At 44.7% G+C, this 12,949-nt stretch overlaps 1 protein-coding gene across 1 annotated transcript in view; it reads left to right on the plus strand.

Moving 5' to 3' along the window:
* DNAH1 (dynein axonemal heavy chain 1) overlaps positions 1-12,949 on the plus strand; it is a 79,142-nt gene that overhangs the window by 17,343 nt on the left and 48,850 nt on the right. Inside the window, exons 16-25 of the mRNA XM_009667533.2 lie at positions 1,136-1,277; positions 2,298-2,453; positions 3,519-3,717; positions 5,342-5,595; positions 6,518-6,730; positions 8,425-8,589; positions 9,348-9,469; positions 10,041-10,146; positions 11,448-11,627; positions 12,564-12,704. Of these exons, the coding sequence (XP_009665828.2) occupies positions 1,136-1,277; positions 2,298-2,453; positions 3,519-3,717; positions 5,342-5,595; positions 6,518-6,730; positions 8,425-8,589; positions 9,348-9,469; positions 10,041-10,146; positions 11,448-11,627; positions 12,564-12,704 (1,678 nt within the window). The remainder of the gene's footprint in view (positions 1-1,135; positions 1,278-2,297; positions 2,454-3,518; positions 3,718-5,341; positions 5,596-6,517; positions 6,731-8,424; positions 8,590-9,347; positions 9,470-10,040; positions 10,147-11,447; positions 11,628-12,563; positions 12,705-12,949) is intronic.

Consider the following 12,949-nt stretch of genomic DNA (forward strand, 5'->3'; position numbering starts at 1 on the left):
GAGACATCTGCAAGGTCTGTAAGTGCGCAGTTTAGTCTGTGTCTGAAACTGAATGGACACATCCAAGGTAGGAACACTCCCAGGGTTTGCTGAGGATTAGGAAGGAATGTAATGGCTCATTGTTACTGCATTTCTTATCCATGCAGTCTCCTCTTAGTTATTCATGGCTATGTTATTCAGATTGTGGCTTTACTATGCCACAGTAGCAGAGTCAGCTCACTAACACAGCTACGCAGCTTCAAAAGTCAGCTCAGCTCTGGAAGCTGCTTTCACGTGACAGGGGATCAGTCCAGTATGTCTGCAACCTGAAGAGTCTATGCAGTACGCGCCTGAAACTGGAAACATGGGATGCACAGTGCAAAGAAAACTCAGCAACTGCAGGAAATCAGTTCAGCGCCAGGACTGCTTAGCACAGCTGTAGCCGTGTTCCCACCAGCCAGATCTGGCACATGCAGAATTAGTAGATCACTGCATCTCCAGGTGCTGGGAAGGATATGACTGCAAGCGTAATGCTGCAAAACTTGCAGCTGGCATTGCACACACAAGCTAAGAAGTCCAAACGGAGTCATAGGTGGGTCACTGCTGAGCAAGGACCAAGAAACCCTCCTTGGCATGAGCCTGCATCTGCATTGCACTCCCCAGTGCATTCTGCAGATGCTTTGTTATGCAGGGCTTCCCTTTATCCAGGGTATCCTGGCTGCTCACTGCCCCACATAACAGGAGACTGTCTTTTTGAGTAGCCCTGAAAAGCCACAAACCAGGACTCTGACCCCATTTTGTTCAGTTTCTTGCGAACGTATTCAAAACCAGACAGTCCCTCTGGATGCCTACCGTTATTTTGCTGTCTCCTAGCTTTTCGGCACTATCCTGGTTTTCTTCCTTTTAAAAAGGCCCTCTGTCTCTCCCAAGCCTTCTCTAATTGAATAGCCTAGTCACAAGGACAGCATATCAACAAGAAAAGCTGGAAAAAAAAATGCTTTGTTGAAAACACATCTGTTTCTGTTGGTGTTAAGCTTCCTTAGTGTTGGGAGCTGGTTTTCTCATTCTGTTATTTTCAGCATTTCAAGCATATGCCCCAAAAGCTTATTTTTTTTCTCTTTTCTTTTTCCTTTTATGTTATATCATGTGAGTGCAGGTGGGCTGCAAGTTACTGGCCCCTGAAAATAATTATGCAAACCAAGTCCATTCAGCTCCAGCACCTGGAGGAGGAAGAGAAATTTCACAAGATTCAGCTCATGGATCAAAACAACTTTCAAGAGAGGCTGGAAGGGATGCAGGTATTAAGCCACTGAGAATAGACTGTCCAGAGAAGTAGGGCTGGAAGCTCTTGTGATCAGCCGGGTGGGAACCTTCAGATGAGATTTTAGTGCTTTTAGGCCAATGCAGTATTGGACAAGAAATTGTCAAAAAACCCCTCTGCTTTTTATTGGAAATTGGGTTTTTGATTAAGAGCTTCATTTTTGTTTTAAAGTCAACACTCTTCATAGAAAACACTGATTTTTCACAGGGAAGATGTTCACTAAACTGCCACAACATTCTCTTTCTGAAAGCAGCAGCCTGGGTACCACATACACCTCCTTTTTTTCTCCTGTGTACTCAGTTCCCACAGAGCATCTACTGCAGCCTGCTGCCGTTGAAGGGGAAAATACAGGGAACACAGTCTGTGAGAAAGACCCTGAAATAATAGCAGAGTTTTGGAGCTGAGATACCTCTGCTTTCCACCAAAACAGCTGGCAAATGATTTTTCAACAAAAACTTTTACCTCTAGAAAAAAATACCATCTTGGAAAAGCTGTAATCAAGGATCTGGGTTATCTCAGAAGTACCCTCCCAAAATGATAACACTCCAACACTGTACTTTAAAAAACAAAATCAAGGTGATTAGAGAAGCTCTGGATATGCTGTTGTTAAATAATTCATGGAAATAGACTAAATTACCTGGTAGAGCTATCATTTTCATTTCACCGATTCTGTAACTGCTGACAGCATAATTCAGTAGCAAGAGATTTAGACATAGATTTACTGGTCCTACTCTTTGGTGGCTAACTATTGGTCACAAAGACAAAAAAACAGCCCGTTCCCACATTTGCATTTTCAGCTGCCTGACCTGTGGTTATTGCCTCTCCTCACCACTTTTTTTTTAGTCTAAACAGAAGTAGAACTGGAATAGGAAAGGTGAAATAGTGAGCTTAAAAGTCTTACCTCTGAGTGCAGTGAAAAACACACCAAGAAGTTAAGATTTCCTGAGGTAGCACTCAGCTTCAGAGCCACACCTCATGCCTGCCATCTCTCTTTCAGCTGAGCGTGGGTGGGTTTTCCATCCAGGTGGATGTTAGCCGAGCTCATGAGTTGGCTAATGAAGCAAGGCGGATCAGAAAGCAGCAGAAGGAGCTTCAGAATTTGGCTATTCTCTACAACAACAGGGAAAGAATCTTTGGGATGCCAGTTACTAATGTAAGTGTCAGATCCTGTCTCCTACAGCGTATACTACAGGATCCTAGTCTTTGTTGGGCCTTCCAGGTGTTATGTAGAGCAAATAATGAGTTGTCATAATTCCTCTGGGGGAAGAGTACTTCCCCATAGCATCATATATTTGAGATAAAGGCATTTCTTCCCTCCTGCATACTCTTTTGGTTTTTCTAATACTGACTAGAGCAGCTTAGCAGTCCCTTAGGGTGATCACACTGCTCAGTCACTCCACTGCGCTGCAGAAGAGATGCTCCCAGAAGAGGGTGGAAGGCTGTTCCTGGCCTGATATTGTCACTTTTGTGAGAGACTTCAGAGCTACATACTCAGATCTGAGGGATGTTAATGAGCAGGAATTAGATGGGGAAGGTCTTGAAGCAGTAGTTAAGATGCATCAACTTCTGTAAGGCTTTTACTGCAGTTATATAGACACGAATGGCTATGACTGCATAGCAGCGTGCAGTCAGTTGGCTGGGCTCAGATCGCAGCATGTTCTCCTAAGAAAATACTTTAGAGTTGAAAACGCTTATTTTCCCTGTAGCTGTTCAGCTGCCAATCTGTCGTTGGCATCCACGTCCATCTCAGTCTGGCAGCCGAGCAGAGGCAGAGTTTACGTGGTACTTTTTCATCTCTCAATCTGTGGTTACTCCTCCTTCATTGTAAGGACCCACGTTTCAATATGACATGCAGCGTGCACTTCGTCTGAGCGTGCAAGGACCACTGCCCACCAGAATTTCCTACTGCAACTGAGCATTCGCAGTGGCAAGCAGAGCGAGTGCTCTTCATGCCAGGCACATGGGGCAGGCACAGCTCCAACAGAAGTATTTTGGCCTGAATACGTAACACCCAGCTCCGCTAGTCACTTTCCCTTGGAACCTACGCTGTGGGGTAGAGAAGCTGATACATTCTCTTGAAAGTACATGTGTTTTCTCATTGCTTGCTTGAGAGTCACCAAAGACTGTTGTTTCCTTTTTCTGGCTTTTTGACACGAAAGCTGTCATCCAGAGGAGAATACACTTGTTGTTCATACTTGCTTTTTCTCTTTTCCCAAAGTATAGTAGGTTATCCAGGATGGTTAAGGACTTTCAGCCATACTATGATCTCTGGACTACAGTATCAGACTGGATGCGCTGGTATGACAGCTGGATGAACGATCCTCTCACTGAAATTGATGCTGAGCAGCTAGAAAAGAACGTCAATGAATCTTTTAAGACGATGCACAGATGTGTGAGGCAGTTCAAGGATTCGCCAGGTAGCCATGCAGTCTGGGGAAAGGAAGCTGGTGCACACCAGCATACTGATGTGAGAAACGTCACAGAAAGCTCAGATCCAGGATTGTCAGGCGCGCTGTCATATTGGCGCGCTGTGTGTATTAGAGCCAACTGAGAAAATGCTAGCAAAATTATTTTCCACTGAAAATGTGGGTTTAAGTGCCTGCTCAAGTCAGGCAGCAAAGGAACTTGAATCCAGGTCTTCCATGTGCTGTTCTCTTGGCCATTTTTATCCTCACCATTGGCCACCGAATTTAATGAAAAGCCAGAAAGGATCTTTTTTTGTTATGAACAAAATTAAATTCCAAAGTCTGGAAATGATGTGTGGAATGCAATAATTGGTTTCCTGCCTGCCTGAGTGAGTATGAAGTTTAGATGATTATATCTGGCTCTTCCAATTCATGTGAAGGCCTTTTAATCATGGCTCCTAAAACTGGAAATGAGACTTCAGTCATAGCTTAACTTCCTATTCCATGATTCTCAAAGATGCATTGGTCATTCTTGAGAGCTAATTCTAAAATCTCCTGCCAGATGGTTTATATTGAAATATATTTTGCAGTGGGAGATTTTTGATTCATCCTTTTTAACTTGAACTCTCTCTTAAACAATGCCATGAATCAGCCCCAATGGAGGAGGTGATGAGTGGATGCGTGAGTAAGTATGAATCATTATGGTAAACAGAAGTACTAAGAATACCTGCTTATATTTATTGCAATATCTCCCAGCACCTGGTACAATATATGCATTGGTCTTGAGGCTGTCTGTCCTTGCATGCCACCCTGCAGGAAGCGTGAAGTGGTCACAGCTCCATTGAGAGTGTGTAGTGTGGCTACTCAGGGTGCAGAAAGGAAGCAAGTTCCATATTTGTTGCCTGCCCATTGCTTTAGTCTTAATAGCACAAGCTGAAAAAGAGCACGGTATGAATGGTGCAGAGATGTGGGCTTCCATGACATCCTGGAGTGCAAATTTGGCATTCATCGAGCCCTTTCCTTACAACTTCGCCCTTCCTATGAGGCAGGAGTAACTTTGGCTCTAGTGTGGTCATAAGCAAGATCTCATACTTTCCATTTCCTTAGTTGCCTGTGATCCTAGCCTACCTCTAGCTCCCATGTATAGTGTCCATCTTATATTTAGGATGGTCTGAGCTGAGGTGTGAGAGATGTCACAGCCCCATCTTGTTAAGGAAGTGAATATCTCCTAGGAATGGTCACCAGACCTTCTAACACGTCTGCTGGCAGATAGGGTTTGACAGTGCCTAGGCCCATACTAAGGCATTAAATGTGTTTGTTTCTCATCTTCCAGTGACCTCTAGGCTAAGATGCACTTCCTCTTAGCACAGTCTTGCTTATAACACACTTGTGGCTGATAGGCAAGTCTGCTTCTGGGATTGGGCCTCAAGCCTTGCTTAGTAGAAGCGTAAAGAGAACCTCTGTGTCGCCATTACTTCAAGCTTGCGTTTCCTAGTGCTCTCTCTCCCGCTAGTTACCTCTATATCCTGTGTCTACAGGCACATCAGGTTTCAGATAACTTCTTCTAGGAAGTTCCTTAAGGCAACTTCCTCACTTGCTGTTGTTGCTGATGTTCTTCTGTTTCTTTCCCTGAAAGCCTGCCGGGATGTGGCAGTCGAGCTCCGGGCCAAGATTGAAGAATTCAAACCATACATTCCCCTAATTCAAGGGCTGCACAATCCTGGCATGAGGAACCGGCACTGGGAGATGCTCTCAAAAGATATTAACATCAATATCAAGCCACAGGCTGGTCTGACATTTTCTCGCTGCTTGGACATGAAACTGCTGGACCACATTGAGAGCATTGCCAAAGTAGCTGAGATAGCCAGCAAGGAGTATGCCATTGAGAGTGTGAGGAATGAGGAATTTTCTGTCTGTCTTTGTTTTCTCAAGCGTGTTTCTGTTGGACTTCTGTTGAGCAGGCAGCCCCTGCCTTGGGTAATGTTTACATTCTCCCAGAGCATCACACACATTCTGCAGCACAAGTAAGAAGGTCACTGGCCTCGGAGATGGGCGCGATGACCACACAGTTACTTTCGCATATTATAAGAAGTTATTTCTCCTCGCATTGACTTTATAGTTGTAGCATAACAGCCCTGAATGGTCGTTATGCTGACCCACTGATTGGTTCCTACACCTCAGTTTGGGATTAGTGACTAAGCTAATTTGATAGTCTGCATTCTCCCATTCAAAACTTATTTCCGGGAGATTAGCCGTGACTGGAAACGGAGCTGGCAAATCCTTTAACACACTAAATGCATGCAGGGATGCAGGGAGGACTCGCTGGCTCCAGAGACTCATAGGTTAGATAGTCTTTCAGCTTTAGGTCACCAGTTCTGATGTGACCTAAGGTGGTCTTGATTGAAAGTCGTTACCATCTGATAGCTTTTGTTCTCTGAAATCTCAGGCAAGTTCCCAGTGGATAGCTACTCCCTTCACAAAGCTGTTATTACCATAGCCATTAATAGGCACTCTGCTGGCAGCCTCTATGCCTCCAGTAGCATAAATGGGCCTGGAGATGAAACTGCCCTTTTTTTGCCCTCAAGGTGCTCCTTTCAGGGCAGTGCTGAGGTGTGGAGTCCCTGGGTAATGCAGAGGAAACGTGCTGTTGCCAAATGTGTCATGCATTAAGTACATGGCTGCAGTTTCCAGTAGTATCCAAGAATAAAAATCTGTCACTTGTAAAGGAGAGGTGGTAAGAGAGATGTGGAAGCTGGGATAAACACTGCACAGTTTGCATCTGAAAATTAAATTGTTTGTCCCTCTGTTCCAGGCACTGGACAAGATGGAGAGTGAATGGAGCTCCATTTTTTTTACTGTGCTGCCTTATAAAGACACAGATACCTTTATTCTGAAGAGCCTTGATGAAGCTTCTCAACTACTAGATGATCACATTGTCATGACTCAGAGCATGTCCTTCTCACCATACAAGAAACCTTTTGAGGACAGGATGAACGTATGGGAGAACAAGCTGAAGATGACACAGGTATTGGTCTCACACCCAGTCACGTTTGGTCAAGGCAGGCATCTGGCCTCTGCTGTCACGCTTGAACACAAACACTGTGCGATTGCAGCTAGGGAACTGGATGGACTCGGGACATCTGTCTTCAGGGAGGAAAAGGGCCTGCCAAAGCACTCTAACTCTAGTAAATGGGACAAACTCAGAGTTTTATTCTGCAAACAGCAGTGAGGAAATTCCAGCCCTTTTGCTACCAATGACAACACCTTCCTTGACTTCACTAGGGCTAGGACTCCCCCATTGCTGTGGGTAGTCGTACTGGTATCCCTAATAGCATTGCACTACATGGACCATACAGATTTCTTACAGGCCCTAAAATAATCATGTCAAACTGCAGGTTTAGTCCATTCTATGCTAAGCATTTGCATCTCAGTGTAGGAAAGCATGTGAAGTCTGCTGTTTAGAACAGGTCTGGCAGACTGTGCCACCATTTCTACATCAGACCAGAGGCCAAAGCCTCAGTATCCAATAGGACTCAGCCAGCAGAAAAGCATTTCGCTGCGGGAGAAAAGTTTCCATACAAGTACCTGGCTAGAGAACTTTATGTAAATGCCTGGTTGGTGCATGTCAGCATTATTATCTGATATTTTTAATTACATTATTGTGTTTATTGGTGTTTATCATTTGGGTTTGCCTGGGGCCATGGGCTGTCAAGACTGCTTGCCTTGAATACAGAAATGTTGCTCCAAGAGTTAAGGCAGCAAACGATACGGGGAATCCAGTTATTTACTGCATGGTTTTGGCTGTGATGTTGTATGTGTTTTGTCCCTGACTTTCCTGCTCGTCTTGGTTGCATTTATTCCCGTTACTCAAAGTCCACGATTCCCCATCTGGGAAGCAGCTTGCTGATGGAGTACTGCAACTACAGCTGTCTGCACTCCCAGAGAACTCTACCCCTTGCAACGTTGAGGGGCTGCCTATGATCAGGGAACAGTAGGAGACAGATCTTTGTGACTAAGGCTGCTTTTGCTCTGGCGGTCTGAAAGGGAGGCAAATGTTTCAACTGTTTTGCCATGTTGGGCAGGTTCCCCATACCTTCAAACCTTCCATGCCTGAAAATGGAGGAACAAGATGTTCTTCCAACCTAATTCTTGCTCATTTGAATGCTTGACAAACAGCGTTCCCTGATGTTTAACTGAAATGTTTACTTCTTCATTCATTTTCTTGATTCGGATCTTTCCATGGATTATTCGGTAGGCAAGGCTGTGGCTGAGTTATATCAGGGAGGAAAAAGAGGATAGGGCAGAACTGCAGAGCCTGGGGCATTTTATTTGTCTTCCCTCCTTCTATCTCCCTCTCTTTTCACAAAATAAAATCTTGCTGTGTGCTCACATAGGGCTATCTTCTGTAAAATACAGAAACACTGAATTGCCACAGCAACAAGCACCACAAAGTTCCTGAGAGCTTTAGTAATGGCTTACACATAGGTCTGAACTGCACCCCTTAAACCAGTGGGTGTTGATTCTGACACCTACTGAGTAAGAGTAGCTACTGATGGTAGCTAGCAAAGAGGAAGTTTATATTATTTCATCGTTCATTGTTTGGGAAGGAACTTCCAGCTCCTGGTGGAAGCATTACCTTTTTTAACCTATTTTAGTGCACAGATTGACTAGTAGATTCATGCAACAGTGCCCTGACATGCTCTTCTCCTTTCCCACTAGGATGTTCTGGAGGAGTGGCTGAACTGCCAGCGCTCCTGGCTGTACTTGGAGCCCATCTTTAGCTCGGAAGACATCAACAGACAACTCCCAGTGGAAAGCATGCGCTACCAGACCATGGATAGGGCCTGGAGGAACATCATGAAGAATGCTAAGGAAAACCCTGAGGTGTGTGCCTTGATGAAAGCCAATCCATATATCTCAAATTCCTTGGACCCGCGCTCACAAAAGGGCTGCCCTTGAGCCATTGCTTTTGTAATGGAGTAGGCATGGATACACTGTATAAACCACAAGACCTTGCCCAGGGCGGTGTGCTGGGTTTCTTCTCTCGGAACACAGCCTTGCATTCCAGTGTCCAAACCCACAGAGTCATTCACTGCAATGCCCTGCATCAACCTGTCTTTCCCCACTGAGTGGCAGAGACCTACCCCAGAGACCTTCTCTCCAGCGCACGGAGTCTCTTGCTCCTGCCTCTCACTTCCACTCACATAATCAGGCATGCTATGACCCTGATCTATAAGGCACCTTGCAATTCCTCCTCTAGACTGACTCTGTAATGTTGCTTAGAGACATGGTTTGGATCTTCCGCTGCCCTTGGCCTGCTTCTATGTCCTGGTACTGCTGCGCCACTCACTTCTGTTTTACAGTCCTTACTCCACTTTCCAGGACTCCATCAACAGTTTTATTCTGTTTTGCAAATGTTGGTATTTAGAGGAACCCAAAAAAACGTTTGTCACATCCCTAAGTGCTGTTTCCCCTCCTTGCCCACAAAACTCACACCTCTCCAGATCCCTGTGAAAGTACTCCTGTGAGAACGTGTCATTTAGATCTTCTCAGTAACATCACTGGGCAGCCCAATTATCTCCACTGCCTTATCTCCCACAAGCTGAGAATACTGATCCTTCCTCTTTTCCCACTGGTTATAGGTGATTTCTTTGTGCCCTGATCCTACACTACTAGAGGACCTGCGGAAATGTAACAAACTACTAGAACTTGTGCAGAAAGGTCTGAGCGAATACCTGGAGACCAAGAGAAGCGCTTTTCCCAGGTAACCCCAGATTTGGTTCAGAGAACATCAAAGGCAAGGCTCGCATCAGTTAGCTCTGCCAAGACAGAGCACAGCAAGAAAATCTAAGATTAGGATATAAGACTTCAAACACCAGCAAGGCTGTGCCTTTCAATGCTGCCCTCTGATGGGGAGAAAACAGACAGACACAAGTGTCCCAGGTTGTGGCCAGTCTGGTAGCATCATTGCTTATCTGTACCTCTTGGTCCCAATTTGTTTAGAAATGATGATGAAGAGTAAAATGGAAACCTCAGAGTAACTCTGTCCCTTATTCCTGTAGGAATACACACCATTCCCTTGATACTCATTTAAACACACTCTGCATGGGAATAACTGACTTCTGCAGAAGAATGAAAAGTCTTCCTTTTTCTCTGCAGAAGTCTAGATAGCTTAATGGTGACTGGATCATGGCTGCTACTGTCTTGCACAAAGACACCAGTGAACAGTCAATAATAGTGGTCTCTAACAATAGGTTTGTTACTCATCTTGCCAGGACTCAGCCCCTGGTGCTATAGTGAAGAGAGCCTCCCCTCACCCTTCACTCTGTTTCCAGGTTCTACTTCCTTTCAGATGATGAGCTGCTGGAAATACTGTCTCAGACAAAAGATCCTACTGCTGTACAGCCTCACCTCCGCAAATGCTTTGAGAACATTGCACAGGTAGGCAAAATAAGCATCTTAGTGGCTCAGCCCACCTTTGGAAAGCTAGTGGCATGAGAACCTGGAGGTGTTCCCAGATCTGGAGGAGTGTTCACATTCTGCTGTGCAGAAATGTATCTCCTGGAAACCTAAAACTATAGGTAGGTATTGCAAGATGCAGGCTCAACCATCAGAAGACAACAACATCAACTTTCTTTCAGACAGCTTCTTCATTTCCACATAGAATAAAAGAGTTGAGCTAATTTTGCCCTTTTCTAAACAGCATTAACAAGGGAGGTGGGTAATTAAGACTCTCAGTCTGCAAAGCAATACATCTTCAGCATACTCTGTGGAGTAGCAATGCTCCACAGTAACTGGCTGCCCTGAAGTGGGATTCATGCTACCCTACTTTGAAACGTCTAAAGTCAGACATCTGCCTATGAACTGGGCACCTTCAATTGCCTTGTAGACAATGGAGAAAAATAGGCACCTTCAAAGGGCACCTTACTAGAATTCTCTTAGATGCCCATCTTAGGATGAGAGGATGCTCCCTCTGGAAACGCCTCTGCATCCCACTGGTTACCCATGGAGGCCAGGAGAAATAGCTCAGATTTAGCTGTTTAATTCCAGACACCTAGTCTGTGTGGAATCCCACACTTGCTGACAGCCGGGGGAGAGAGTAGGAATGAGCAAGCCTGAACTAAATTAGGTTTCTGCCTTCATCCCTACTTAGGAGCTGGGGTTAACCCTGCTATTTTGCCTCCTTATTGTTCCTAGAAGACTTCAGACTCCATGACTAGTCACAACTCAAACCACCACGATACTCAGGCACTGAATCCAATCTCCTAGCCATTAGCTTGGGAAAATAGGAAGGACATTGAATTGGAAACCTGTTGCAAGGCCACTGGAATAAATAAGGAGACTTTCAGTGATTTGCTGGGGCATTGGAGAAGCAGTTTTAATTTTACTCTTAAAACAGGGCACTTTGACCTCAAGGGAAATGATCTGACACTGAACAGGAATCAAGGGTTTGGATCCTAGACATGCAATGAGAAATGTTCATCCAACCTATAATTTGACTGACTTCACTCAAGTTAAATCAGCGAAGTAAAACTCTTGCTTTCATATAATCATTCTCCATTTTCTGGGGAGCTAATTTTGCACATCTGTGATGCACTTTATTATCATTATCCACAACCAAGTTTGGTGCCAGATTTATAATAAGCATTCACCACTATTGTTTGGCTGTTCCTCAGTGGCAGGAAGGCAAGGATAGAAGGGAAACTCTCCATTCATGTCTCCTGCTGTGCTTCCTCCATTAGTTACTGTTCCAGGAGGACCTACAAATCACACACATGTACTCTGCTGAAGGAGAAGAGGTGAAGCTGTTTGTTCCCATCTATCCTACTGACAACGTGGAGGACTGGCTGTTGGAAATTGAGAGATCCATGAAGGCCAGCGTACGAGACAACATAGAAAGATCAGTTGGCGTTTATCCAGAGGTAAGAGTTTTATCCCAGACTGACTGATCTCATATGCCTTGGCTCCAGGCTAGCTGTAGAGATCACCAGTCATGGGACAGGTGTTTTGGTCATGCTCTACCAGTTTTAAAAAAAACAACCTTTAATCAAGTTCTACGTAGGTCAAATCCAGAATGCCCAGTTCAGCAAGCAGATAATGGTCCAAAAGGGCTAAAGAATTCAAACCTTGTACACTCACTTGACAGCCACAGAATATTCCCCAACATAGAACAATCCTGTATGAATCCATTTGTATTCCTCGCACCAGGCAGCTTCCTCTTTAGAGAAATTTGCCCTCTTTTGTCTTTTCCTTCAGTTCTCATGTCTCATACACTGTGGGAGGAGCTGGTAAAGGCAACCAAGGCCCTGTGAACCATTCGTTTCAGTCAATGTACACAGGAGATGCACCTCAGCTTTGCTTTCTGTATGAACTATATACTGGTAGAAAATCTACATTTTGATTTGTTTGGGGCTTGGGAGAGAAAAGGGCCGAAAAAGGAAAAGGCCTCAGGTACTCCTGTTACTGTTTTCTGTTCAGTCCAAAATTTTAAACTAGGAAAGAGAGGACAAGCCAGAGGAAAGGAAGCATTGTTTTGGCTCCCCCACATTCCCAGTCTTTACCTACTGGTGGCCATTTGTAGCTGGTTACTAACCTGCAGGTGGCATAGCAGAGGGAAGGTAGCTGCTGTATCCTGCGTCCAGAGAGCCTGTGTCTGGAGGAGATGTCCTTGTGGCAACCAGAGGAAAAATGGAAATCCTCTCAAACAAGAACACAGTTCTTCCTGCAATAAACGGATACGCGTTAACAATGCATCTCAGAACAGGGAGATTTAGAAATAAAAACAATTCATTGTCTTATGTCTCTCTCTCTCTCTTTTTTTTTTTTTCCTCCTTTTTTTTTTTTTTTTTTTTTAAAAGATGCCACGTACTACATGGGTTTTGCAATGGCCTGGCCAGGTGACCATTGCTGGCTGTCAGATTTTCTGGACAAAGGAGGTGTCTGAAGCTCTGGAAGCTGGAGATTTGGCCAGCAGGCTTTTCCCACAGCTGAGTTCTCAGGTAAGAAAGGGACTGTAAGGGTAAGATTTTGCCACACTGAGACTTGTTGTCAGTCATCAGACTTGAGATCACTTAAAAACACAGGCAGGACAATACTGTAAGATAAACAGCAGTGAGCATGCCATCGGGGCTTCCAGTGGTTGCACCCTTGTCTTCTTAACCCATACCACCACCGATACATTACCTGAAATGTGCTCCCAAAACCTAGACAAGTCCAAACATGCCAGAATGGGGTATTGTTCTCC

Source organism: Struthio camelus, chromosome 14 (assembly GCF_040807025.1).
Source record: "Struthio camelus isolate bStrCam1 chromosome 14, bStrCam1.hap1, whole genome shotgun sequence".
NCBI classification, from domain to species: Eukaryota; Metazoa; Chordata; class Aves; order Struthioniformes; family Struthionidae; genus Struthio; species Struthio camelus.